General features: G+C 45.6%; 1 protein-coding gene across 1 annotated transcript in view; it reads right to left on the reverse strand.

The window, feature by feature from the left end:
- The window catches only part of LAMA5 (laminin subunit alpha 5), a 267,511-nt gene that overhangs the window by 84,443 nt on the left and 159,242 nt on the right, over positions 1–23,826 (reverse strand). The window contains exons 23-34 of the mRNA XM_054980364.1: positions 20,709–20,847; positions 13,966–14,108; positions 13,427–13,533; positions 11,058–11,211; positions 10,129–10,289; positions 9,113–9,221; positions 7,482–7,579; positions 4,571–4,772; positions 3,463–3,589; positions 3,046–3,185; positions 2,001–2,116; positions 298–509 (exon numbers count right to left, since the gene is read on the reverse strand). Of these exons, the coding sequence (XP_054836339.1) occupies positions 298–509; positions 2,001–2,116; positions 3,046–3,185; positions 3,463–3,589; positions 4,571–4,772; positions 7,482–7,579; positions 9,113–9,221; positions 10,129–10,289; positions 11,058–11,211; positions 13,427–13,533; positions 13,966–14,108; positions 20,709–20,847 (1,708 nt within the window). The remainder of the gene's footprint in view (positions 1–297; positions 510–2,000; positions 2,117–3,045; positions 3,186–3,462; positions 3,590–4,570; positions 4,773–7,481; positions 7,580–9,112; positions 9,222–10,128; positions 10,290–11,057; positions 11,212–13,426; positions 13,534–13,965; positions 14,109–20,708; positions 20,848–23,826) is intronic.

A 23,826-nucleotide genomic window follows, 5' to 3' on the forward strand; every position in this document is an offset into this window, starting at 1 on the left:
TCTACGAAATGACCCTGGTTACACCCATCCAAGCCCTTAGAAGAACATACTGCCTAGGATAGCCCTGTCTATATGTTTTTTTTGTTCCCATGTATCATCTTCCATGGACATATTCTATAGGAATAATTCTAAAGCCACTGAGGCAGACAATGAAGGACAACCGTTTGAATAAGCCCAACCAGGCAACAGCTGTATGGGATTCAAGGCACGCATGCAACTCGTTCAGATCTAGAAATATAGCATGCAAGTTGTCGTTGAAAAGGAGTTTCCTCCCTTCCCTCACAGAAAGGCACTCACGCCTGCACCTGGGGAAACCCCAGTAGCCCGTGGCACAGCGGGAACACTCTCGCCCGATGACGTTTGACTTGCAAGCACACTGGCCGCCGAATGGCTCGCACTGGCTCCGGACAGATCCTGCCTCGTGGCAGCGGCACGGCTGGGCCCCGTTGTTATAAAACAGAGAGATCGAGGTGGCCGAGTCCTGGCAGAACTTGGATGACGTCACAGGGCTGCAGACGGAGAAAGAGGAGGAGATTGGACTGGGGTCCCACTACGGGAGATCCATTAAAACCTGTACAGTCCATCCTACCCTGTCTCTTCCCTTGGCAAACGAGGACTAGTCTGACAAAACCAGCATGATGTAGTAGTAGCTAGCATGGTGCGGCGGTTACTGTGTCTGACCAGGATCTGGAGACCCAGGTTTGTATCCCTGTTCTGTCACGGAAGTTTTCTGGGTGGTATCTTGACTCTCCGTCTAGCCTACCTGACAGGGCTGTTGTGAATGCAGGACAGGAGAATGTTGTAAGCCACTGTGGACTCCCATTGGGGAGATAGGGGAGGTATAAATGAAATAAATAAATAAACCACTAAATAAAACTAAGCAGCCGTGGTTGGTGCTGTTGTGATAGAGAGAGATCAAGCTGGCCGTTAGCTGAACTACTAAGATCAAACCCTGGGGAATGTGACCTCTTCTCAGGAAGAGGAGAGGCCAAGCGTCTAAGCATTTGCTCAAACTGTCATCCTGAGCCAGAGAAATGACTGCTTTCCTAACCTAATATAACTACAGCTAACAGTAAAATGTGCCTGGCTGGCCAGGGTGCTATGGTGAGCATGGAGGGAGATTTTCCCATCTCAGGAATGGCCAGGGCAACCACCCTCTCAGGAGAAGAGTTTAAAAGATCAGTAATCCCTTTGTATGGGTATGTTCATCAGAGACCAGGAGCAAAGGAGATAAAAGGGCAGCTTGCCTCTATTTCCTAATGCTCTGGCCGTTACTCACCCAACCCAGGGATTGGTTGGGATACTGAGTTAACTTTCAAATTAACTTAGCTAGAATGTTTTCCTTCTCTATTCCTTTGTATTAGCTGTTTAGTCCTATGCCATAGTATTTCTTTCCTTGCATCTTCTCTGCTCTGCATTATACACTCCAGTTTAGTACAATAAAGATCTTCTTTGGTTAAGAAGACCAAATGTGTCAAAGATTCCTTCTAGATGCTAGTTCATTGCTGTCAGTCTGTGTACCCTCAGAAGCTCACCAGTCCCCGAACTGCTGGTGAAAGGCAAAGCCTGGCAAGTTTGGTTGTGGCAGAACCGAAGAAAGTGTAGCCAAGGGAAGAGGGAAGTGTGAGCTTGCTCTCCCAAGTGTGAGCTTGCTCTCCCAAAGCAAATCCCCCCCCGATTCTTTCTCTGGCCACAACAGATGCAGTCACGGCTGAGCTCACCTTGTACACAATACACGCAATCACTACTCAAAGGGCAGATAAAGAAACTAAAAAGTAAGGACATATTTTACCTAAAAAAGTAAAAGAACTTTACGAAGGAGCTTGAAACAGCCTTGAGGTTCTTAAAAATAAAGAGTTTTAAATAATCATTGAGAGAAGTTGGGTTACAGCCAGTTCCAGATGCATTCATGATCCCACTCAGAGGACAGGGAAATGAGAATTAGGAACTTTCCTTATAGTTTCACACAGAAAGACCTGTTTGGGAAGCAAGGCTCTCACTTGATATAGAAGCCGTTGACTCCGCAGTTGCTGATGAAATCGTAGGATTTGTCCAGGGGCTCCTCTACAAGATAGCTGGAGCCGTAACTGTCTTCAGGAACCACCAGAATGTAATCCTAAAAGTAAACAGATGAGTTAAAAATGGGAAACTGTGCAAGCCAGCTGCCCTCCCAATGAGATTATTCATTTCTAGAGCTCAGTTCATACACATTCTGTGCAAGTTCTGTTCTTTACATGGCAGAGAACCACCACGGCTCCAACACGCACACCATATCACAGAAGACGCAGAGGAACTGAAATGCCTATTCTTTCCACTTGAAAAAAAGGGCTGGGTGTGCAAAAGGGACTCCTGTGTGGAATATGTCCCTTACATGATCTTGTCTGTGTGGAAGAAGGGCACTGGGAGTGCCTCCACACCGACACAGAACACAAATTGTCTATTGCCCTCCACAGTGCAGAGACAGTAGATAACTATTGGCCTATTCTCTGATTAAGGAGCATTCATCTAGATAAGAGTCCACTACTTTTAATTAGCTGTCACAGATGAAAGCACACCTGTTTTGGTTACCTAACACTCTGAAAAAAAACACAGCTCATGCAAAGTTTAAAAGTTCGCCCAGAATACAAGTGCATTACTATGTATTGGCTTAGTATTGCTTAGTATAATGTGCTTGAATGTATATTATTGCAACAAAGGCACACTTCCATTGGGGTCCAAACAACTGGATGCTGGCTGGTGCTCTTAACTGATGAGTAAGAAGAAGGCAGAAGTCCCACCCAGGCCGTATGAGTGGGATTCTTGCATAGGACAGCAGAGGTTTGCAAGGATTGCCTGCTGCACAGAGCAAAATGGCAAAGAGTCCAGTAGCACCTTTAAGACTAACCAATTTTATTGTAGCATAAGCTTTTGAGAGCCATAGCTCTCTTCGTCAGATGCATGGAAGGAAGCTTTTGTATAATTTGGGGAGGGTGCAAGCCCAAATTTTATATCCTCATCAGCTGCCGTCCACTCTTACAGATGAGGCAAAGAAATTTTCAAACTTACCAGCCAAAGATGCCGGTCCTCTGGCACACGAATGATCACGCTCAGGTCATTATCAGTAACATCCAGGACGATCTGGTTCTCGGAAACCACCAGATTCCGGCAACCGTATCCGTGCGGACAGAAGGAAGCATTAGCTTGACCTGAAGAGGCAGAAAATGCCAAGTTGGTTATGTGGCGCGTCCTATCCTGTTTTGCTTTAAACATTGGCAATCTTCCCCTTTGGTTGAGGTCTCTCCACACTGTGCAAATATTCTACAGGGAGCTTCAAAGAAAATAGTATGGAAAATACCCTTCTTGGCTCTGCACGGGGAACCAATGGATAGGATAGTTCAGGTACAAAAGATTTGCTCTGCTCTTAAAAAAACGACATAACCACTCAGCAGAGAGAGGCCCGTTTTAACACCGCGTGCTGCTTACCCTGCCAGATCCGTCCGCCGTTGATCAACACTTCAATAGGGAAAGTTGGGTGACTGGGCTGGTAACAGTGCAGAATAAAGGCATAGCGTCCCAGGCTTTGGATGCGGCCGCTTAACACAATGGTTGTCTGCAGCAAAATACAAGCCGAGTAATCCCTAAAGTTATTGTTGATGTGATTTATGCAGGCTGAGAGTGACTGTGGGGGTTATGGCTGCATTCCCGACCTACGCATTAGGAGCAGCCCCTCTCAAATATACCTCTGTGATAAGAAGTTGCTGCTGCTAAGTATTTCTTTTCCTTCTGTCTCACGGAGGTAATTAGAGATGAACACTGCCCTGTTATGCGCCCCACCCATGCTTTTTGCCCACCGTACAGTTGCTTCACCATGCTTTGGTTGCCTCTGGACTCCTTTTAGAGCAGAAGAGCTCTCCACCCGTGTCACCCTCTCACTGACAGAACCTGCCTTCTTCACACTTCTGGCCTCCTCTTTCTCCTCTGGCAAGTACGGGGACACCGGCTCCACCTCATTGGGTGAAGAAGTGGAAGGTCCTGACTAGGAGGAGGCTGAGGTTTTGGAACCACCCCAGCATGTATTATTCAGGGCACCTCACAGAGCCTTGTAAAATTAATGGTTCGATACTGTATGAGTGTTGTACTAGACTGGAAATAGGCAAGAAGGAAACACATAAGAGCACAGCAGCTAAAGTGCGTGTTTCCCCACTCAAGTATGGATACAACTACAACCAGCTTCACACCGCCCTCCCAACTCAGCAGAAGAGCTGGGACTCTCATCAGACTCAGCCAACACCAGGAGGCACAGCACACCCCGCAAGTTAGTTTTCTGAATGGATGTCCCAAGTGCTGGGTGGGCAAGCTGGCAGGATTCCTACACCGAATACAACAGGCCGGCAGATACTTTAGTTGATTCCTGTGTAGATCAGATAGTCACAGAATGACTGCATAATAATCATGAATGGAACATGAACGGAAATGGCAAGCGCCAGATACCAGTGGAACCTCCTAATTATTCTCAGTATGACTTGCCGCCCAGAGAGGACATCCAGAATCCACACACTTTAGAGTTTGCATTTTCAATCCGGATCCTTACCTGGGGAGCCTGGAGGAGGATGAGCTCTGCAGAAGTGTCCAGCAAGGTGGGAGGCCGCAGTGGTGGTGTTGGTGGGATGCTCACTGGGGGGATGCTAAAGGCATGAATGAGAGGGAAGCCTGGAGCGACCGGCAGCAACTGCGCTTCCTCCAGGACAACTGACTGCGAGATCTTCTGAAACCTTGATGGGATGCAGGAGCTGCTGCAAATGGATGGAAGAGAGAGAGAAAATTTCAAAAGCTCTACAGGCAAGCTGAAGTCTAACATCCCCCTGGGAACATGGCAAGCAAGAAGAAGAAAAAAATCATGGCGCCCACAATGCAAAGCTCGTCATGAAGAGGATTATGGGAAAGCTTTACAACCTGTAGTTCTACCCAGGGGTCATTTCGTAGAAAAAGAGCTGGAGGAACTCGTTAGCATGACTCATTAGCATAACTCATTAGCATATGCCACGCCTCTTGCCATCACCGGAAGTGTGTCATCAGTATAACTGATTTGCATATGCCACGTCCCCTGACATCACCTATTCTGGCTGTTTTGGATCCAATCCTGGCCATTCAGGGCCGAAATTGGACCCAAAATGGCTGAAAAGGGGCCCAAAATGGTCAGGATCGGGCCACTGATGAGCAGGAGAGTGATCCATCACCCGTCAGAGGCCCGACCTGGGCCATTTCAGCCCCAATCCAGGCCGAAACGGGCCCCAAATGGCCGTGAGTCAGGTGGGCAGGGCCACCTGACATGTGACCTCTTTGGGGAACTGCCAGAACTGCATTCCTGTGCGTCCCCCCTCGAAATGAGCCCTGGTTCTACCTTGGTTGCTTTGATCATCCATAAATGCTTTATGTCTTCCTCTATTCAAGGACTCCACTGCTGTAAACATCTATCTTATGTAGAAATAAAGGATGGAGGCCAAGGGAAGAGCTCAACTGTAAACTATTCTTCCAATAATTCTTTTGTTGTTGTTGTTGTTGTTCTTAGATCAAACAAGTTCATTGTTTTAAGGCTAGGCTTTCTTTTATTCTTACACCCTCCACTTATTTGGAATTGAGTGCCGCCGCCCTTTCCAGCTTCAGGAAAGCCTGATAAATGATCCTTTTCCAGAGGGCTTCTGGCAGATTTTCTTGAACTGGGTATTTTTATTTTTAGCTCTGCTGAGGGCTTTATGAGAGCTTAGCAAATTTTTGCTGTCAAGTTTAGTATTTTATACTTCTTTTCCGTTTTCAATCTGTTGTAGTATTTTAAGCCTTTTCTGGCATTTGGGCTGCTGAGAAAGACAGGATAAAATTATTTCAAATGCAACAAATAAATAAAACCATTCGTTTTGTGGGAACTGCATGCACTGGCTTGAAGAAAGATAGGGAAGCCTGAGGAAGGAGAGTTCTGCGTGGCGAGAGTAATCCATCACAGGACGTCCTGCTCCCTGACTGTGAGAACATGAGAATTTCAGTCCTCATTGTTTAAATAAAGTACTAAAATGGGTAGGTTGTTACTAACTGGGGCCAGTAAGAGTATGACTGCACACTCATCACCATCTTTCTCCACTGCTAAAAACTAATGCTCTTACTAGCTGCCTTTCCAAAGTCATACAAGTTTTACAGTGCAATCCTAAGCAGAATTACTCCAGCCTAAGTCTATTGAAATCACTGGGTTTAGACTGGAGTAACTCTGCTTAGGGTCGTACTGTGAGTCCAACTGTCCACCTCCCTGACGAGAGAAAATGAAAGCAAAATAAATGGGGGTGGGAGAGTACAAACTTGCATTTATTTCCCCTATGGCATTGTTTACTGAAATTTCCTTGATACTGACTGTACGAATCTCATACTATGTAATCCGCCTTCACTCTCGGTGAGAAAGGTGGGCTATAAATGACATAAATAATACTACTAATAAAACAATAATCATACCAAAAGTAGCATATTATGCATGGTTTATTTTATTTATTTACTTACATTATTTGTATTATTTATTTGTTTACTTCATTTATCCCCCACCTGTCTTCCCAATGTGGCTCCAAGACAGCTTGCATAAATCTCCTCTCCTCTATTTTATCCTCACAACACCCCTGTGAGATAGTTTAGGCTGAGAGAGTGTGTGTGTGTGTCTGGCCCAAGGCCACCCAGCAAACCTCATGGGCAGACTGGGGATCCGACCCCGGGTCTCCCAGTTCCTAGTCACAACAAAATAATAACAACATAATAATAACAACATTCGATTTATGTACAGCCCTTCAGGACAACTTAACGCCCACTCAGAATCGTTACAAAGTGTGTTATTATTCTCCTCACGACAATCACCCTGTGAGGCGGGTGGGGCTGAGAGAGCTCTGAGAGAGCTGTGAGTGACCCAAGCTCACCCAGCTGGCTTCCAGCGGAGGAGTGGGGAATCAAACCTGGCTCTCCAGATTAGAGTCCTGCCGCTCCTAACCACTACACCAAACTGGCTCTTGTATATTACATACTCTTACACACAATATATACAAGTGTGCATCAGTCATTCCAAGCACATGGGTCCGCTTAAAGAATCTGAACATTTGTTGTGCAGACTTCTACATTTTCACACGGCTATACCTCTTTTCTGTGTGCTGCCATGCAAGATCCCATCCACAAATGAACTGGAGTTTAAGTAGTGTATCAGCATTTTCTCACATTCGTTAATTGCTTCTCTTGTATCTCCACACACATATACCATTACGTTCTTATTGCCACAACTAATTTACCAGCACTTTGGGGCAGTCACCCGTCTTTTGTGGAGTACCATGGAACCAGATCATGGTGCTAAATAAATATAGTGCCTCAGCAGCTCCCCATTAAAACAGATTGACAGCATCTGATACCTAATATAAAGTCCTTCATTATCTACAGTGTGAAAAGAGCCTGCAAACAGCAATTTGAAAAACCTAAAGACCATTTACCTATTAGGTGCGAATATTCCGTGGACGCTGATACAGTGGACCTTGGGCTCCACAAATTCCATAGTGAACTGGCCATATGGTATCAGGTAGATTTTATACTAAAAGGCAGAGGAGGAAATAAAGAGAGGGAGAAAAAGGATTACTAGCAAGTCACATGGAGCCACCGCAGGCATTACAGTTGAGATGACTTTCGGGATTTGTGTTCGTGTGGGTAAATCAACTACAGAACTCCCGGATTTTCTATCACTCACAAAACATCTGCACGGGAGCACAGGGAAGAAAGCGGCGGCTACTTCTTACGAATAGAAAAAGACATTGTGTGATTTTTCTAATCATAGCAATAGCAGCTGCGCTACTATATTTATTATTATTTTATTTATTTATTGGATCAAGCAGGCTCAGGGTGGGTCACAACATCATAAAACCAGAGTTTAAAAGTATATATACAATAAATAAGTTAAAATCATAAAACAGTAAAATCAATACATATCAGCTCAGGTAGGCACAACAGATCTCATTAAAAAGTGGGGCGGAACAAAGGAAAATAAGCAAGGGACCAGCAGGATAATTCGCCAGCTCCTCAACCACTCTCATAGGCCTGGTGGAACATCTCCGTTTTACAGGCCCAGCAGAACTGTAAGAAGTCCCGCAGGGCCCAGGTCTCAACTGGGAGAGCGTTCCACCAGGCCGGAGCCAGAGCTGAAAAGGCTCTGGCCCTGGTTGAGGCTAAGCAAACGTCCTTGGGGCCAGGGACCATCAGCAGATGTTGATCTGCAGAGCGTCCGGGGAACATACATGGAGAGACGGTCCCACAGATATGCAGGTCCCAGTCCGTGAAGGGCCTCCCCCCCCCTTTCAAAATGTAAAACATCACCCTGCTTACACAAGCAGGACACTTACACAAACCCTTATTTGCATGTACCAGCCCCCTTTGCCATCCCAAACTCTAATCTGCCTACAACAAAACTGGCTTCACATTTTAGTAAACACTTCACTGGCAGAAAGTAGAAGACTTTTTACAAAGGGTTGAATCCATACTGTATTTTCCATCAGCGGAATGGAACTTCTATGCCCCACCCTCACTGCAGCCCACTGATGTCTGTGAAACGCTGTTCTATCCGGGGGGGGGGGGGATAGGGAATGACCTGAGGAAGGTTTGCACTGGAAGGGGAAATCAATGGAAATTGCCATTTTAGTCTGGACCCGTCCCAAAGTCTATTTATTCTGCAGAAAGTGGCACTAGATTGCTTTTGTGCAAACTGCAATAATGAGAGGGGGATTAGACTGGGTTCAAAGGCAGGGGGAAGACCAAGAAAGCATCTCTTCAAGGTAAAAGGGAAAGGAGAAACATGGGGAAATGGAGGACTTCTGCAGCTTGTCTGCTTCTTCTTCTACATACAAACCGTTGTTTAAGTTAACTGCATCTGGGGAAGGAGCCAACCCCTTTTTCCTACCACTACCCCCTCATATGAGAAGCCCAGGAAGTGTTAATGAGCTTGTTTCAGCCCTCCACTGCAAAAGGTCCAAACACAAAACTCCAGGTTACACTATATGAACATACAATCTGGATTTGTCAAAGTTCAGCGGTGGATTTCCACCAGAGCCAGCTGTGCTCCACATCGAAGGCTTACCAGGAAGAAATGAGCCCGATCTGCAATGAGCCGAACCGTCGCCTCCGTGGCCAACTCAAAAGCTGCCAAGCGATTCTGCAAATCTAAAACTATCCCACGGCAAAGGAAACTGCAAGACAAAAGCAGTCAATCAAGCTCAAGGACAACCTTGTCCAGCTAGATACAGTTTTCTTTCTTGGCAGTCTTAATACAGAGCAACACAGAACGGCCTTTCTTGGGTAATGACAAGGGCACGTTTCCTACGGATATCCCAGGCCCTCACTTCCTCACGGTTAAGGTCGCAGTCCTTGCAAGGAGGAATTCGCAGACAATGAAGCCAATCTGTCATGCACATAAACGCTGCCCCATTTGTTTAAACAGAGCATCTGGGCTCAGGATGCTTATGGTATTTCCAATGGAAGTGGGCCCTGTTTTTAGGATGTGGACAGTTTGGCTCACCTTTCTGGCACCAGTGTGTAAAATACTGAGAATCTGATTATCAGGTGACTTTCCCTGAACTGCAGTAAATGCTAATATGCGTGGTGCTTCGAAAGCACAGGGTGTTTAGTTAATTATAAAAAAGAATGGGCGGAGCACCAACCAAATGCCTCTTGGTCCTAATCCAAGTAATGAAATGGGTCTCGTGTCGGACCATTTGTAGTTAAACATCAGTGCAATTACAGGGGCAGCCGTACTAATTGTGGATCCTGTTCCACAACTGATATCCCTAAGTAATTCATTGTCTTAAGAAAACCAACTGTAGCAACCTTAAAGCCGTACATCAATGTGGCTCTGATCTTTTTTTCTCTTTCTTTGATCCATTTCTTTTCAAGTGGCAGATGGAAATTAGTGTATTTTTAGCCCAGTTGTATCTGAGGAAGTCTCATTGAGTTCTCTCTCATTTCTGCCAGGCTTTCTGTGAACTCTGAGGATCTCTGCTATAATGTCAGTTAGAAGAGCCAGAATATCTCTACACTACTTATTATCTCAGACGTGTATTGCTCCACTGAGTCCAGTTCTGCTATCTGGGTTCATACCTGTACTCGCAGGTGTACACTGCAAGAGTGCCTGGCTGAACGGCGTGCTGTGGTGAGCTCACTGCTACATCAACGGTCTGCAGAGCATCTGCACTGGCATACGCCACCAGAAGCACATACCTCCCTGGCTGGGGAACGGCAATGCGTAGCAGAACTTCCACCTACATACAAGAGGTTAAAAAAAGTTAAAAGAGAAAATGGCACTCAGCTGGGGTTCATGATATCCTGAACTAGATCTCCCCTTTGGGATCTTCTACGATAAGTCACATCCTGTCTTCATTCAAGGAAATCCATTTTGGAGGAAAACTGTGATAGAGGAAATCATGTAAAAATGAAGACACCAAAAGTGAAGAGCAGGTACATTTTTCAGTATAAGATCCATGAGGAAAGGGAAGGTAGCATAGTATATAGCTTGATCTTATCAGATCTCAGAAACTAAGAGGCGTCGGCACAGGGATGGGAGATCACCAAGGCTGTCTCCGCAGACGGCAACGGCAAACCACCTCTGCTTCTTACTTGCCCTGAAAGCCTCTTGCCGGGGGTCATCATAATTCAGCTGCATATGTAAGATCCATGAATGGAAGTAATATGGAAATTAATACCTATCTCAATTATTGTCTCTAATTTCAATTCCAGCATAATGTTCATTGTGTGTATCCCCTCCATGAAGATCAGCCCAAAACCATACCAAGTGAGGAAGAGACTTCACTAGAATAAGCAAAACAAGTGCAATCCTGTGTGCATGTATTTGGAAGTTAAGTCCCGCTAAGTTCTACATGACATTCTCCCGATCTGCAGATCTGCTCTCTCTAGTCTCAGGCTGAAAAACCAAGAAGAGTTATTCTGCCTACCCAGGAAAAGGTGTAGTGAGAGTAAGGACCAGAAGGGCAAGCTTTGATTCTTCTCTCTGTGCGAATGGAACTACTTACGTCATTGCCACTACATATCACCATCTCAGGGTACGAAGGCGTGACATGGTCCTTAGGGCAGGGTTTCGGTAAATCATTGTCCCATCGACACACAGCATCTTCGCCTGACCCAAAGGGGAACTGCTCCATAGGCAAGTACTTGTACAGGAGGCAGCTAGAAAGAACAGAAACCAGCTCATTTCTGCCTTGAGGCATCTTGTAGGATAACCTATTAGCTTTTCTCTACAGCATCTGATGAAAAACAAAACACGCTGCCCCCAGGCAAGTGGCAAATACAATGTAATGGCTTGGATCCCATGACATGGTTCTGCTCGTGCTTCTCTCCAGCCTCTGAGGATGCTTTCTGTGTGCTCACCTCTGCAGCTAGCACTTTTGCATGCACAGAGAGGTTCCTTGAAAAACAACAATCTTGTGCAAGCAGCAGTGGCAGAGGAAGCAAGCACTGCAGCAGAGGAAAGCCTCCACCATGGCCAGTCAGAAGCACAAGGGGCATGATGTTGTAGGATCCGAGCCGTTACTTCCAAGTTAGTTTGGAAAAGGGACAGGAGGAAAAACTGGGAAATGAGACAGCCACAAAAAAGATGCCATGGCCCCCTTTCCTATCTGTGGGTCTTTCTCAACGGGAATAACTTAGAAAATTCTCAGAGCCTTCACATATCACTGCAGAAAGCAGAACACAACAACACAGCCAGTGATGTAAAAGTGTCCAAGAGTTAAGACTTCCTTTGGCGAGGCTTGGGCTCAGATTTCTGCTCAGTCATGAGGTTTGCTGGGTGGACCTTGGACCAGTTACCTTCTCTCACATTAGCCTGTCACACGGCTGTCGTGAAAATGAGGGGTATCTACAGGGCTCATTTGGAGGCGGAAAAGAGGTCACGTGGGTTTTGGCCCCACCCATGGGATTCCTTTTCCTCCTGGCTGTCCTCATCTTTAGCAGCAGGCTCTGCTGCTTTATTTTCCTTTGTGACTCGTGGGAGAGAGGGAGAGGGAGAGAAAGAAAATGAGTGAATGAGTGCAAGCCGAGTGGGGCTGGGCTCCAAAGGAACGTGAGCTGCTTAGAATGCATTCTCCTCTGCTGCTTTATTTTCATTTGTGACTCGTGTGGGGGGGGGGGAGAAAATGAGTGCAAGCCAAGTGGGGCTGGGCTCCAAAGGAACGTGAGCTGCTTTGAATTCATTCTGCTGCTTTATTTTCATTTGTGACTTGTGAGAGAGAGTCCGTGCGTGCACGCGTGCAAGCAAGCAGGGCTGGCTCTCCAGAGGAGGGTACGCTGCTTTGAGTTCATTCTGCTTTAAGGAAATACCTGGAGATTTTAGGGGAAAGGGGCCTGAGGGGTGGATGCTGCCTTCTGACACACTTCCAGCGATGTCAGGGGTGTGGCATCTGCTAATGAGATATGCTAATGAGTTCCTGCCGTTCTTTTTCTAGGAAATGACCCCTGGGTATCTATACTACTCTCAACTTCTTGGAGGTGCTGTAGGATAGAAGCGTGGTAAGACAAACACTCAATGTGCAATCCTGCACATAGTTAGGGTGCTTCATTCCTCTAAATGTATGAGATTTAAAGCATTTTTGCAAGGGACTGCAGCTGAGCCGGTATATGTGCTCTGTAAGAACCCAAAGCCTATACACAAGCACAGTGGACAACTGTTTCTCCAGTCAGTTCTCCATTTAGGGTGTGGTATATACTCAATTCCCCACCCCCACCTCCAGCTGGCGACTCGAATTCCCAACCACAAATGAATTCCTGCTCAAAACCAACCGCAATTCTGTGTACCACCAAGTATCCTCCACTGGCACAGAGTATCCTCTACTGCCCATTTTGCTGAGTTCCAAAGAGGTCTAGAAACACACCTCTTTACTGTCTTCCAAGATTCAAGAAGTGTAGTGGCTGGAAGAACTACACTGAATATTTTCTGTGAAATCCAATGATGTACCTAAACTTGGCTGGCAGAAGGTGTGCCGATGTATTGTCGAATGCTTTCACGGCCGGAGAACGATGGTTGTTGTGGGTTTTCCGGGCTGTATTGCCGTGGTCTTGGCATTGTAGTTCCTGACGTTTCGCCAGCAGCTGTGGCTGGCATCTTCAGAGGTGTAGCACCAAAAGACAGAGATCTCTCAGTGTCCAAACAGTCTCTCTCAGGACACTGAGAGATCTCTGTCTTTTCGTGCTACACCTCTGAAGATGCCAGTCACAGCTGCTGGCGAAACGTCAGGAACTACAATGCCAAGACCACGGCAATACAGCCCGGAAAACCCACAACAACCAGAAGGTGTGCCCGTTGTACGAATGAGAACTGTTTGAAAGGAGGGTCTCTTAGGGCTCAAGGCTAGAGTGCACTGGACAAAGATTGGAACGGAAGCCTTACTTTTGACCAGCTTGTTCAGGCGCTGGGTTGTAGGTACAAGGATCCGAGACTTTCTGCTGCAATATAGGAGCCTCGTAATATGAACTTGGCAGCAGGACGAGGTAATCCTGAAAGAAAGGACTGAAAAGTCAGGTTTTGCTCCCCTTGCCTGTCTGTGCTGTGCTGAAACCTATCGCAAAGGGTATCAACCCTCCTGTGGCTGTTATTAAGCAATAAGGGATCAGTCAACAAGAAGTTAATATATGTTATTATCCATAATCTGTGATACAAGAATCAAGTCAAAGTGCTAATGTGCAATAAATAATCGTTTACCTTAAAAGGATATCCTGATCTAAATACTCAAAATCATAGTGCTATATAAATAGACAATAAATACACTCATCTGATCATATACAAAAATTCTAATGGCCGCAAAGTCTCATTAATAACAGGAGAGTTGATACCCTTTGCAATATGTTTCATTTATATCCACTGGCCATTCTCTGTATAGTTTGGTTGTGCTGTGCTGAAGACAAGGGAAAGGGGAGAGGGGTACTTACCAACAGAACGCCCTCCGCTTCGATGACAAGGGACCACACGCTGGGGCTCAGTACAAATGGCTCACCAAAGCTTTTCTGAGGAACAGCGGCAAAGGCTGGCTCCTTGGTGGGTACAAACACAATCTGCTTGGTCTGCTCTGTACCTGAAGTAGAGAACGCAAAATGGCGGCTTTCAGTCAGGTCTGGAGGGGGGCACACCTTTTCACTAAAGGATTAAGCACAGGGTCTAATTGCTGGTGGTGTAATCTGCAAGATGCCTCTCTTAAGCATTTGCTTTGGACATGTTCAGTCACTCAGCCCTTTAAGGGAGGAAGTCATTACTCATTAATTTTGTATTAGAATACTCTTTGTTTTTTGTTTTTAATACGTATTTTATTGTATTTCAGTTATAGATAGAAAATAAGAAAGAACAGGAAAACAGAAAAAATTTACAAATTTCATTATGCTTGCTTATATCAACATACTATTTCTCCAAATCTCGTATTTTATCTTAACACATCTTTAACTGTGATTTCTAAAAATTCATACCATATTGCCTTTCTGTTACATTTCAGTGCCTATATTTATCTTGGATCCATTTGTAGAAGGGAGTCCATGGAACAGAAAAATCTTCTTCCATTTGTCCTTTCATTAGTGAAGTTAACTTTTCCATTTCTGCAGTTTCCATTATTTTCGCTATTAATTCCTCTTGCTGAAGTATTATTGGACGTTTCCAGTAAGACGCTAGTAGAATTCTGACCGCTGTTACTACATGAATTGTGAGATGCTCATATCCAGCATACAGTTTTAAAAAATGTCTCTGGTTTAAAGGAAGGAATACTCTTTGTTTTTGAGGATGTTAATATACTGATAAACTATTTGCTTGTCTCTTGGAATCTAACTGATGGCCAACGGAAACGGACCCTTTCTGTCCTTACAGTCATTAAAAGACTTATACTACAATGTTGAAAAGACAAAAGCTCACTTCCTGTAAGTCATTGGCTTGAGGACCTTATTAACTTTTAACATTTGAATGTATCGCTTATAGATGGCAACTGCGTATGGACTTATTTTTAGATATTTGGAAGCTTATGTGCAAATTTGCCAATAGTGCTTTTGTAGCCAGCACTGGGGGTTTTCGTTTGTTATTTATTTAGTTAGTTTTGCACTTTAAAAAAAAAAAAAGGTCTGGAGACGACACAACAATCAAACTCTGACCTGTGGTTGAATCACCACTCAGCTATGGAAGCTCGAGGGTTGACTTTGTGTCTGTTACACTCTCACAGTGTATCCTAACTCATAGGGTTGTAAGAAAATGGCGAAGAAGAGAATAGAGAAGAAGAGAATGGTGCTGTAAGCTGCTTTTGAGTCCACATATGAAAGAAAAGTGAGGTATAAACACATCATTAAAACTGTCTGAGAGCACTACAACTGCAGATGGAGAGCGGACCCAAGCTTTTGTGCTCCCACTTCATTCTTTTGGTTTTCAAGATTCCAAAACGCTAGATGAAATCATTTTATGGGGTATGGTTACTCTGACTCACTAAGAGGCAGCCTTTGTTCAGCTAACCAGCCTTTCCACTGACATTTTACAATCTTTCATTACGTCCCCTGCAGGGTATTGCCCTCTGCAGACAAGCAACTCCTGGTGGTCCCCAGCCCGAAGGACATCCATCTGACCTCAACCAGGGCCAGGGCTTTTTCTGCCCTGGCCCCGGCGTGGTGGAACGCTCTCCCGCTGGAGATCCGGGCCCTGTGGGCCCTGTTACAGGTTCACGGGGCCTGTAAAACGGAGATGTTCCACTGGGCCTTTGGCTGAGTGCCAGCAGGTGTCCTTCTTCCATCTAAGACCGCCACTTTTTCTGGGGCTGCCCTTGGCCGTCTGTTATAGAATCCCAAATATTTGTTTAAATAGCCTGTGCCTGGACTATTTTAATGACTTTTTAAAGATTATTACTGATTTTATGGTTTAGTGATTTTTAATGTATGTTATGGATGTTGTTAGCTGCCCTGAGCCCATTTGTGGGGAGGGCAGGGTATAAATCTAAATAAATAAACAAACAGAAAAACAAGTTCGTGCATGGTCAGCACAAGGAATAGAGTGAAACAACAATAGATTGTTTCTTTACAACATTCACCGAACTGTGGTTCTCCTTGCCATCCATTTCTTTGCATACAATGCTCCTAGCTTAGTATCAATCAACCTAAATTCTGCTCCTCCGCTTTTGATTAGTTAAAAGTTGTGAGCTTGTATTGCAGTAAGGAGGGATAGGAGAGCAACCCTTAAGTCAAAATCTTCCCCAAGGTTAACTTGAACAAACCTGGATTCTTTGAACTACCCCGAGAAAGATTTTAAAACTGAAACACAGTGAACTCTTGTATGACTTCCACTGTGTTGGAGGGATGCTTAGCATCAGCTTAAGAATTGCCTTGGGGGGGTGGTTCTGTCCTACTGTCCTTTTTTGTCATTTGAGCTTGTGGCATACCACATACTGCACATGAAAGCTGATGGGACCACTTGAATATACTGTGAGAAGCTTCACAGGTTGCTTCTTATATTGCAGTTTTAAGATAATGGAGTATTTCTATGATATCCTAACTTATGGCAAAAGGTTGTGTCACATGTTCCAAAGAACTCATTTCCAGTTCCAGTTCTCATTCATAAAAACATCTCGGGACAACATTCTATATATGTAACTAACTCCGCGTGGTTAAATTTGGCTGTCGTTATAGCTTGACTTCCCCCTATTTCCTTGCAATACCAATTTCACATTCTACAAACAGGATATGCCCAAGTTATCTCTATCTTGGAAACCTACCCAACTCTAAATTCCAATATGGTGATGGTCAAGTAAGCAGATGAAACTTATGCACCCTGACCCTGTGCAGGAGGCCACTTTTGGAAGCATACAGAGTTCCTTCTTGGATTTTGCTGTGCAAATCCAAACCTTCATGCTTATAAAGAGCCTCGGTCTAACACTGTGACAAGACTGGTCTCCAAGTGACCAGGTAACAAAGCTTTACTGCAAATAGTTCCTTTTTTGGCCCACACGTGTCTTAATTTAGTTTTGTGAAGGTGGGCAGAAACACTGCATTTGTTGTTTGCTACCAAGGCCTGGTTGACTGACAGGTACCAAAATTTACATTTTTTCTACGGGTATAACAGCTTCCCTTCCAAGTCAATGAATCTTGGAAATCAGTACCTGTGAAAACATTCATTATACTGCCAAAATTTCACAAAGCTGCATTAATGAAAAGGAGTCCCATCTAGGGATGTGCGTTTCGGCATTCAGAATGCCGAAAGAATGCCGAAACAAGTGTTTCGGCTTCTTTCGGGGAATGCCGAAACGTTTCGGGGAATGCCGAAACGTTTCGGGTAGCCGAAAGAAAAAAGCCGAAACGTTTCGGGATTCTTTCGGCTTTCTTTCGGCTTTTCTATGGGAAAATGCCTCCGTCTTCCAGGACGTCTGGAGGAGGCATTTTCCCACCGAATAAGCCCAAAATTGGTGGGGACCTTCCTCTAACCCTTCTCTAACAACCACCCAAGTTTCAGACAGATTGGACTTTAATAACACAACTCACTTCACATCAGAGAATCACAAAAACACAATTCCTGGCAAAAACACTTTATTTCTTGAACAGCTTTAGGTTACACAGTAGGAGGGCACAACAGGGCATGATAGCAATGTACTGCAAAAAATAATACAACCCACTTCACCGTTTTTGACAGCAATTGTGTTTGTGTGATTCTCTGATGTGAAGTGAGTTGTGTTATTTTTGTGTAGTACACTGCTTTCCTGCTCTGTGGTGCCTTCCTAAAGCAGTTACAGAAATAAAGTGCTTTTGACAGCAATTTTTTGGGGTGATTCTTTAATGTGAAGCGAGTTGTGTTATTTTTGTGTAAGATAGTGCTGCCATGCCCTTTGGTGTTCCCCCCTGCTGTGTAACCTAAAGCTGTTCAAGAAATAAAGTGTTTTTGACAGGAATCATGCTTTGTGATTCTCTGATGTTAAGTGAGTTTTGTTTTAATTTTTCTGTGTGGGGGACTGCTGGTGTAATGTGTCATAATGCTTTGCCTACTTGTACTTTGGAAGGGAGAATATAATTTTTTTAAAACTTTATTTTGTGTTGTTCTTGTTTTATTCTTTGTTGTGCAGTTGGTTCCCATCATAGGGAACAATGGGGCTGGCTGGCCAGCCATCTCTGTAGGTGGTGGGGGAATTTGAGGGAGGGTGTCTGTGGTTCAGGTGCTCTTTCACAGGGACCAGCTGGCGCTCAGAAGTGTGCCCACCATTGTGGCACCCCTGGGCTGTGCAGAAATGCCCAGGGAAAGAGAGTTTAGAAGTTCCCAGCATAGGGAACAAAGGGAGAGGGCTGGCCTTTGCCAGCCTGTTCCTGGGGTTATGGGTGTAGGGCAGGTGGGGGGTGGATTTGGGTCTGTGAGGGGCTAATGTGGGGATTTGGGTCTGTGTGTGGCAGCTGGGGGGGGGATTGGGTTTGTGTGGGGCTGTAAGGGGTGGACTTTAGGGGCTGAGAGGACCTACTTGGGAAGGCCATGAAATGGCCCCCCCAAGTGGGAGCAGTCTGAGCCTTGGTGGGGGTGGGAGGAAGGGTGGGAGAAGGGCCCCAGAGGGCTGGGGGGCATTTTGCATGCAAAATGCCACCCCTGGCAACACAAGCCTCCCCCAGCTGTCAGTGGTAGAGATGAGAGCAGAGCATCTACTTGGGGAGGCCATGAAATGCCCCCCCCAAGTGGGAGCAGGCTGAGCCTTGGTGGGGGGTGGGAGGAGGGGTGGGAGAAGGGCCCCAGAGGGTTGGGGGGCATTTTGCATGCAAAATGCCACCCCTGGCAACACAAGCCTCCCCCAGCTGTCAGTGGTAGAGATTAGAGCACCTACTTGGGGAGGCCATGAAATGGCCCCCCCAAGTGGGAGCAGGCTGAGCCTTGGTGGGGGGTGGGAGGAGGGGTGGGAGAAGGGCCCCTGAGGGTAGGGGGGCATTTTGCATGCAAAATGCCACCCCTGGCAAAGGAAGCCTGCCTCTTCATTTTTTCCCCATAGGAAATAATGAAGAAAGATCAGCAGCAGCATGCTAACAATATGCTGCTCCTTCGCTTTCTTATGGGAGGATGGGGGGACCTGCTTTGGGGGGCCATAACATGGCCCCCCAAAGTCCAATCTGTCTGAAACTTGGGTGGTTGTTAGAGAAGGGTTAGAGGAAGGTCCCCACCAATTTTGGGCTTATTCGGTGGGAAAATGCCTCCTCCAGGCATCCTGAAAGACGGAGGCATTTTCCCAAAAAAAAAACCCGAAAGAATGCCGAAAGAATGCCGAAAGAATCCCGAATCCCGAAAGAGATTCTTGTTTCGGCTTTCGGCTTTAACGGTAGAGAATCTTGTTTCGGGTAATCCCGAAACAAGAAAGCCGAAAGTTTTTTCCTTGCACACCCCTAGTCCCATCCTTTGAGCACAGCCACCTCTTGTCCAAAGAGGATATTCCAGGGCCTGAATTCCACAAGCACTATAGCTTTGCAGTCAGTATGAGTCAGCATTTTCAAATAAACAGAGGATGCGGAGGAGCAGCCTCCAGTCTAGAAACAATGCCGGCCTACTTTTTTGTATTCATGGATTTGCAAAAAAAGAATGATGCTTTGGCTAAAGCAGCCAAAATCCACTGATGCAAGCTGTGCAGGCGGTAAGGGACATCTTACCTGACTCTTCCTGTGATTAAAGTATGGTATTAAAACTATCCTTTCTTTATCTTTCAGGCATATATCTAAGTTCTATATAAATATACTGGGTTTTGTGGATTCTTTTAAATGTCACTACCTCGCTTGAGAATGCAATCTGCCCGAAAATAATAAATATTAAGCTATTGGAAGAAAACGTATTTTGTCTTGTTGACACCAAACAGAACCCGTTTACTTTAACATCTGAAAAGCAGAACCCAAGTTGTCATTTAAAGCTTAGCATCAGCCGTCCCAGACATGATTCCCTTTCAAGTAGAATTAGTCTGACAATGAAAACATGGAATGATAAAAGTGGCTGGCTGCTGACCAGATGTTGAACAATTCACAGACAGACTACAGCAAAAACTTGAATTAGTAGGAGAGGCACAGATAAGCAACACAGCAATATTTTTTGTCAATTTCGCCGCAGCTGATGAGAACATTCTCTCAGAAAATGCAAATGGGGAGCTTTGTTTGATTTGCAATATAGTGGAGGCTGGGAATGGAAAATTACAGAAACACGCCAAAGACTCTTCATGAGATAGTAATTAGGGAAATTGCTGGATGGTAGACAGTGGGAAAGGGGATTGAAACCTGAGGTTCTTACCTCTTTTCCGGGGCTGATAAGCTGTAATTTTGCCATACACAGTGGTGCTTCCTGTATTAATGTATCTCAGGATGACATGGAAGAGGTAGAGTTCTGCTTCTTGCACATGCACTGTGACTTTGACTTTACTCTGCAAAAGGCAAAAAAGCACACCAGGCACATATCACTGCAGGGCAGGCACCAATTCTGTTGCCTGCCCTCCCTTCCTATCTGTCTGTCTGCTTCTCTAAGGGCCCCTCCCCTCGGCAACAGCCCATGTTCCTAGGGGTGAACTGTTTGAGGAAGTCCACAGTCTACAAGGTGGGTGGCAGAGCTTTGAGTAGGGGAAAGGAAACGCTGCTTGGCTGCAACGAAAGGGGTGGCTCTTTTTATCAATTTGATTGTGGAAGAGGGTGGATGGGTTTAATCTAGAAGTGAAAAATGCACTTACAGTTGCCACAAACATTAAACTTTCCTTCCTCAAGGACTGAGACCCTCCCTTCCACATTTGCAGGCCCCCGGTTGACGTGGCGGAAGACGAGGCGGAACAGGTCAGGGGAGGTCACATTGAGGGTCACCACTACCTTGGGCTGGTGGGAGAGAAAGGGGAGAGAAGCAGAGCACACCTTAAATAACCTCCACCGTCACCTGCCACCAGCCACCAGCGCAAAGCAGAGAACTCCCGGACTCCTGCTCCCATAGCCAGCATGCCAAAGCAGACTAGGAATCAAGCCAGCCCCATCCTGCTGTTACAGAACGGCCAAAGAGTAAGGAAGGATGCCTCTGAAATACTACAGCACATTCCACCTGGGTCATCTATCCAGCCTCGCCAGAAACACACACTCCACAGCTGAGAGCCAAAGGGAAAGAACGAAGAAGCTGAGAGGAAAGGGAGAGGGCTTCCCAAGAGAGAGGTGCAGACCTCGGCCAACACCTACAAGGACTGCTTCCAAGCTTACAACTTGAAGGTGTGGGAGGGCTCCTGCCAATCATTCCTGGAACTTGGCCTAATATGACAAATCTGCTTATGCAAGAATCTACTTATGAGGACTACATACCAGACTACAAGAATGGCTCCAGCACATACCAATGTCTTTCTTGAAAGTGCATGTCTGTCTGTGATCTTAAACACAGGAGTGGCCTGAGAAACTAAAATTATAATATGGATAATCCTAAAATTATAATATGGATAAGTGACTCTAAGAGCTAAACTACACGAGACGCCCGTCATGTGTTGGGTTCTCGCAAGTCTACCTGGGAGGTGTAGTCAGGCCAGCAGCAGCAGCAGGGCCAGAAGGACGCGAGGGAAAGAGTCAGTGAGGGGAATCTTCTTCCTCTCTCTGTGAGAAGGGATGGTTGAGTCTAGCGCCGGCAGCAGCCTCAGCAGCTCCTTTTGCTGCTAGCTGCCTGTCAACTTCGGGCTCCCCTCACTGACTCCTTCCTTCCCACCCTTCTGGCCCTGCTGCTGGCCCGACTACACTTCTCAGGTAAACTTGCGAGAACCCATATGGGAAAAGACGAATGGTGAACTGACACCAAATTACCTTGGCTGGTGAAGGTTCAGAGCCTGGTGGCCACTGAAGCTCTGGCGGAGTTGCTAAAGTTTGTTTGTACCCTCTATGGCTCACCAGAACATTTCCCTGTAAGTTAAATGGCCAGTCTGTCCCAGACTAAAGTTCCGGAGTGTCTTAAAGCTAAACTACATGAGACGCCTGACGCATGGATAGAAATTGCGTGGACATTCAGAATCCAAATTTTATTTTTCTCTGAGGTCTGACAATGGTCGTGTTTGTTTCTTGCTGTAAAAAGATATAAAGCTCTAGCAGGGGCAAGAAGCTGGCGGAGGGGGACTTCACTCCTGCTGCAGCTTGTGGAGCCCCCTGAAGTTCTGCTCCTTGGGGACAAGTGTCCCCCAGGTGCATCACAGGGGGCAAAGTGGGTGTCACTGGGATGGGGGAAACTGGCAAAAGTCACCTTCCTGTCTTCCAACAGGAAAGGTGCCATTCTGTCTGTGGGAAGGGGTACTTTCAGATCCAGCCCTGAAGGCTTGAGACATCTCAGTTCCCTTCAAGGACCAGAAAATGCAGACAGAAAGACTGGGAGTTTTCAATTTCACTGGCTGGCATTCAAAACCCATGCAAATTAGGTTAACTATAAGCAAACGGAACACGCAGATTAGCTGAGGAGCGTCAGCTCAAGCTGTATTTCCAACAAAGCTAGGCAACAGGCCTGCAGACGTTCTAGAACATTCTACCACAGAAGAAAAACAAAGGGTCTACCGTCTGGATCTCACATCATTAAATCAAGTTGTGAAATTAGCACTCTGGGCCGCTAAGCATTAAAGCGATGGACTGCAACAACGGTTTGAGGAGCTCTGGAAAGTGTTTCTCAACGAAACCCACAGACAATAAGGATGGTAGGTTCTGAGGCGCTATTTGAAAGCCCTTGCTTAAGGGGACAAAAGCCTCTCCAGTTGAATAAAGCTATACAGTAGAATTCCAAACGAACTACAGACACGGATACACACAGATGCCTTGCTTGTGTTAACTTCAGGCTTCAGGGAGGAAAATATTTCTCCAGAAAGCAAGCTCAGTAGACATTAGGGTCTCAGGCCCTGGAGATGCTCCTGTACCACATCAGGCAAGAAACCATTTGCCCTTCTTCAAGCAGACAGAAACAACAGCAACCAAAGCCACATGCCGGACAGGAAAGAGTTAAGAGGATCCTCCTTTCTTTTCAGGAGCAGGGAATGTTATGCACAGAGTTGGAAAGGGGGAGAAGAAGCAGCAGGTGACTTCAGCCCCTTAGGAGACCTGTGTGTGTGTGTGTTTCTTTCTGTTTACGGACAATCTCTTATATGATTCCCGGCTAGCCACTTTCTCCTGAGAAACTGAGACTGATACAAAATCAAAAAGAGTCCAGTAGCACCTTTAAGACTAACCAATTTTATTGTAGCATAAGCTTTCGAGAATCAAGTTCTCTTCGTCAGATGCATGATCATGCATCTGACGAAGAGAACTTGATTCTCGAAAGCTTATGCTACAATAAAATTGGTTAGTCTTAAAGATGCTACTGGACTCTTTTCGATTTTGCTACTACAGACTAACACGGCTAACTCCTCCGGATCTATGAGACTGATACAGTGAAGTGTTCCTGGGCTGGGGACTTTACCTAACATCCATCTGTTCTCTCCTTAAATCTAATGTTAGAACGAACAAGCTCTCACTATATACACAAACATGAAGGAATCATTAGCACTGGGCACTTGAGAGACCCTTCGGGTAAAACACGGATCCCTCACACCTTCAAGGCCACTTCAAATGTTACAAATTTCCCACAGGAGGGGGTGAAAGCATTTCCATAGGGAGAAAATCTCTGAAAACCATGTGTAGATCATCGTACGTGTCTCCTGAGCATGCATATATTTCATTGCACGGGCATGTCTTTTGAGCACTTGCGGCCAATGGCAGCTTCCGCGTACACACAAGAGCAGCAGACGAGGCATGTGTGCAATTCATTACATAAGATGATCTACGTATGACTTTTATACTTTTTTCCTTAAGGAAGTG

Source organism: Eublepharis macularius, chromosome 5 (assembly GCF_028583425.1).
Source record: "Eublepharis macularius isolate TG4126 chromosome 5, MPM_Emac_v1.0, whole genome shotgun sequence".
NCBI lineage: Eukaryota > Metazoa > Chordata > Lepidosauria > Squamata > Eublepharidae > Eublepharis > Eublepharis macularius.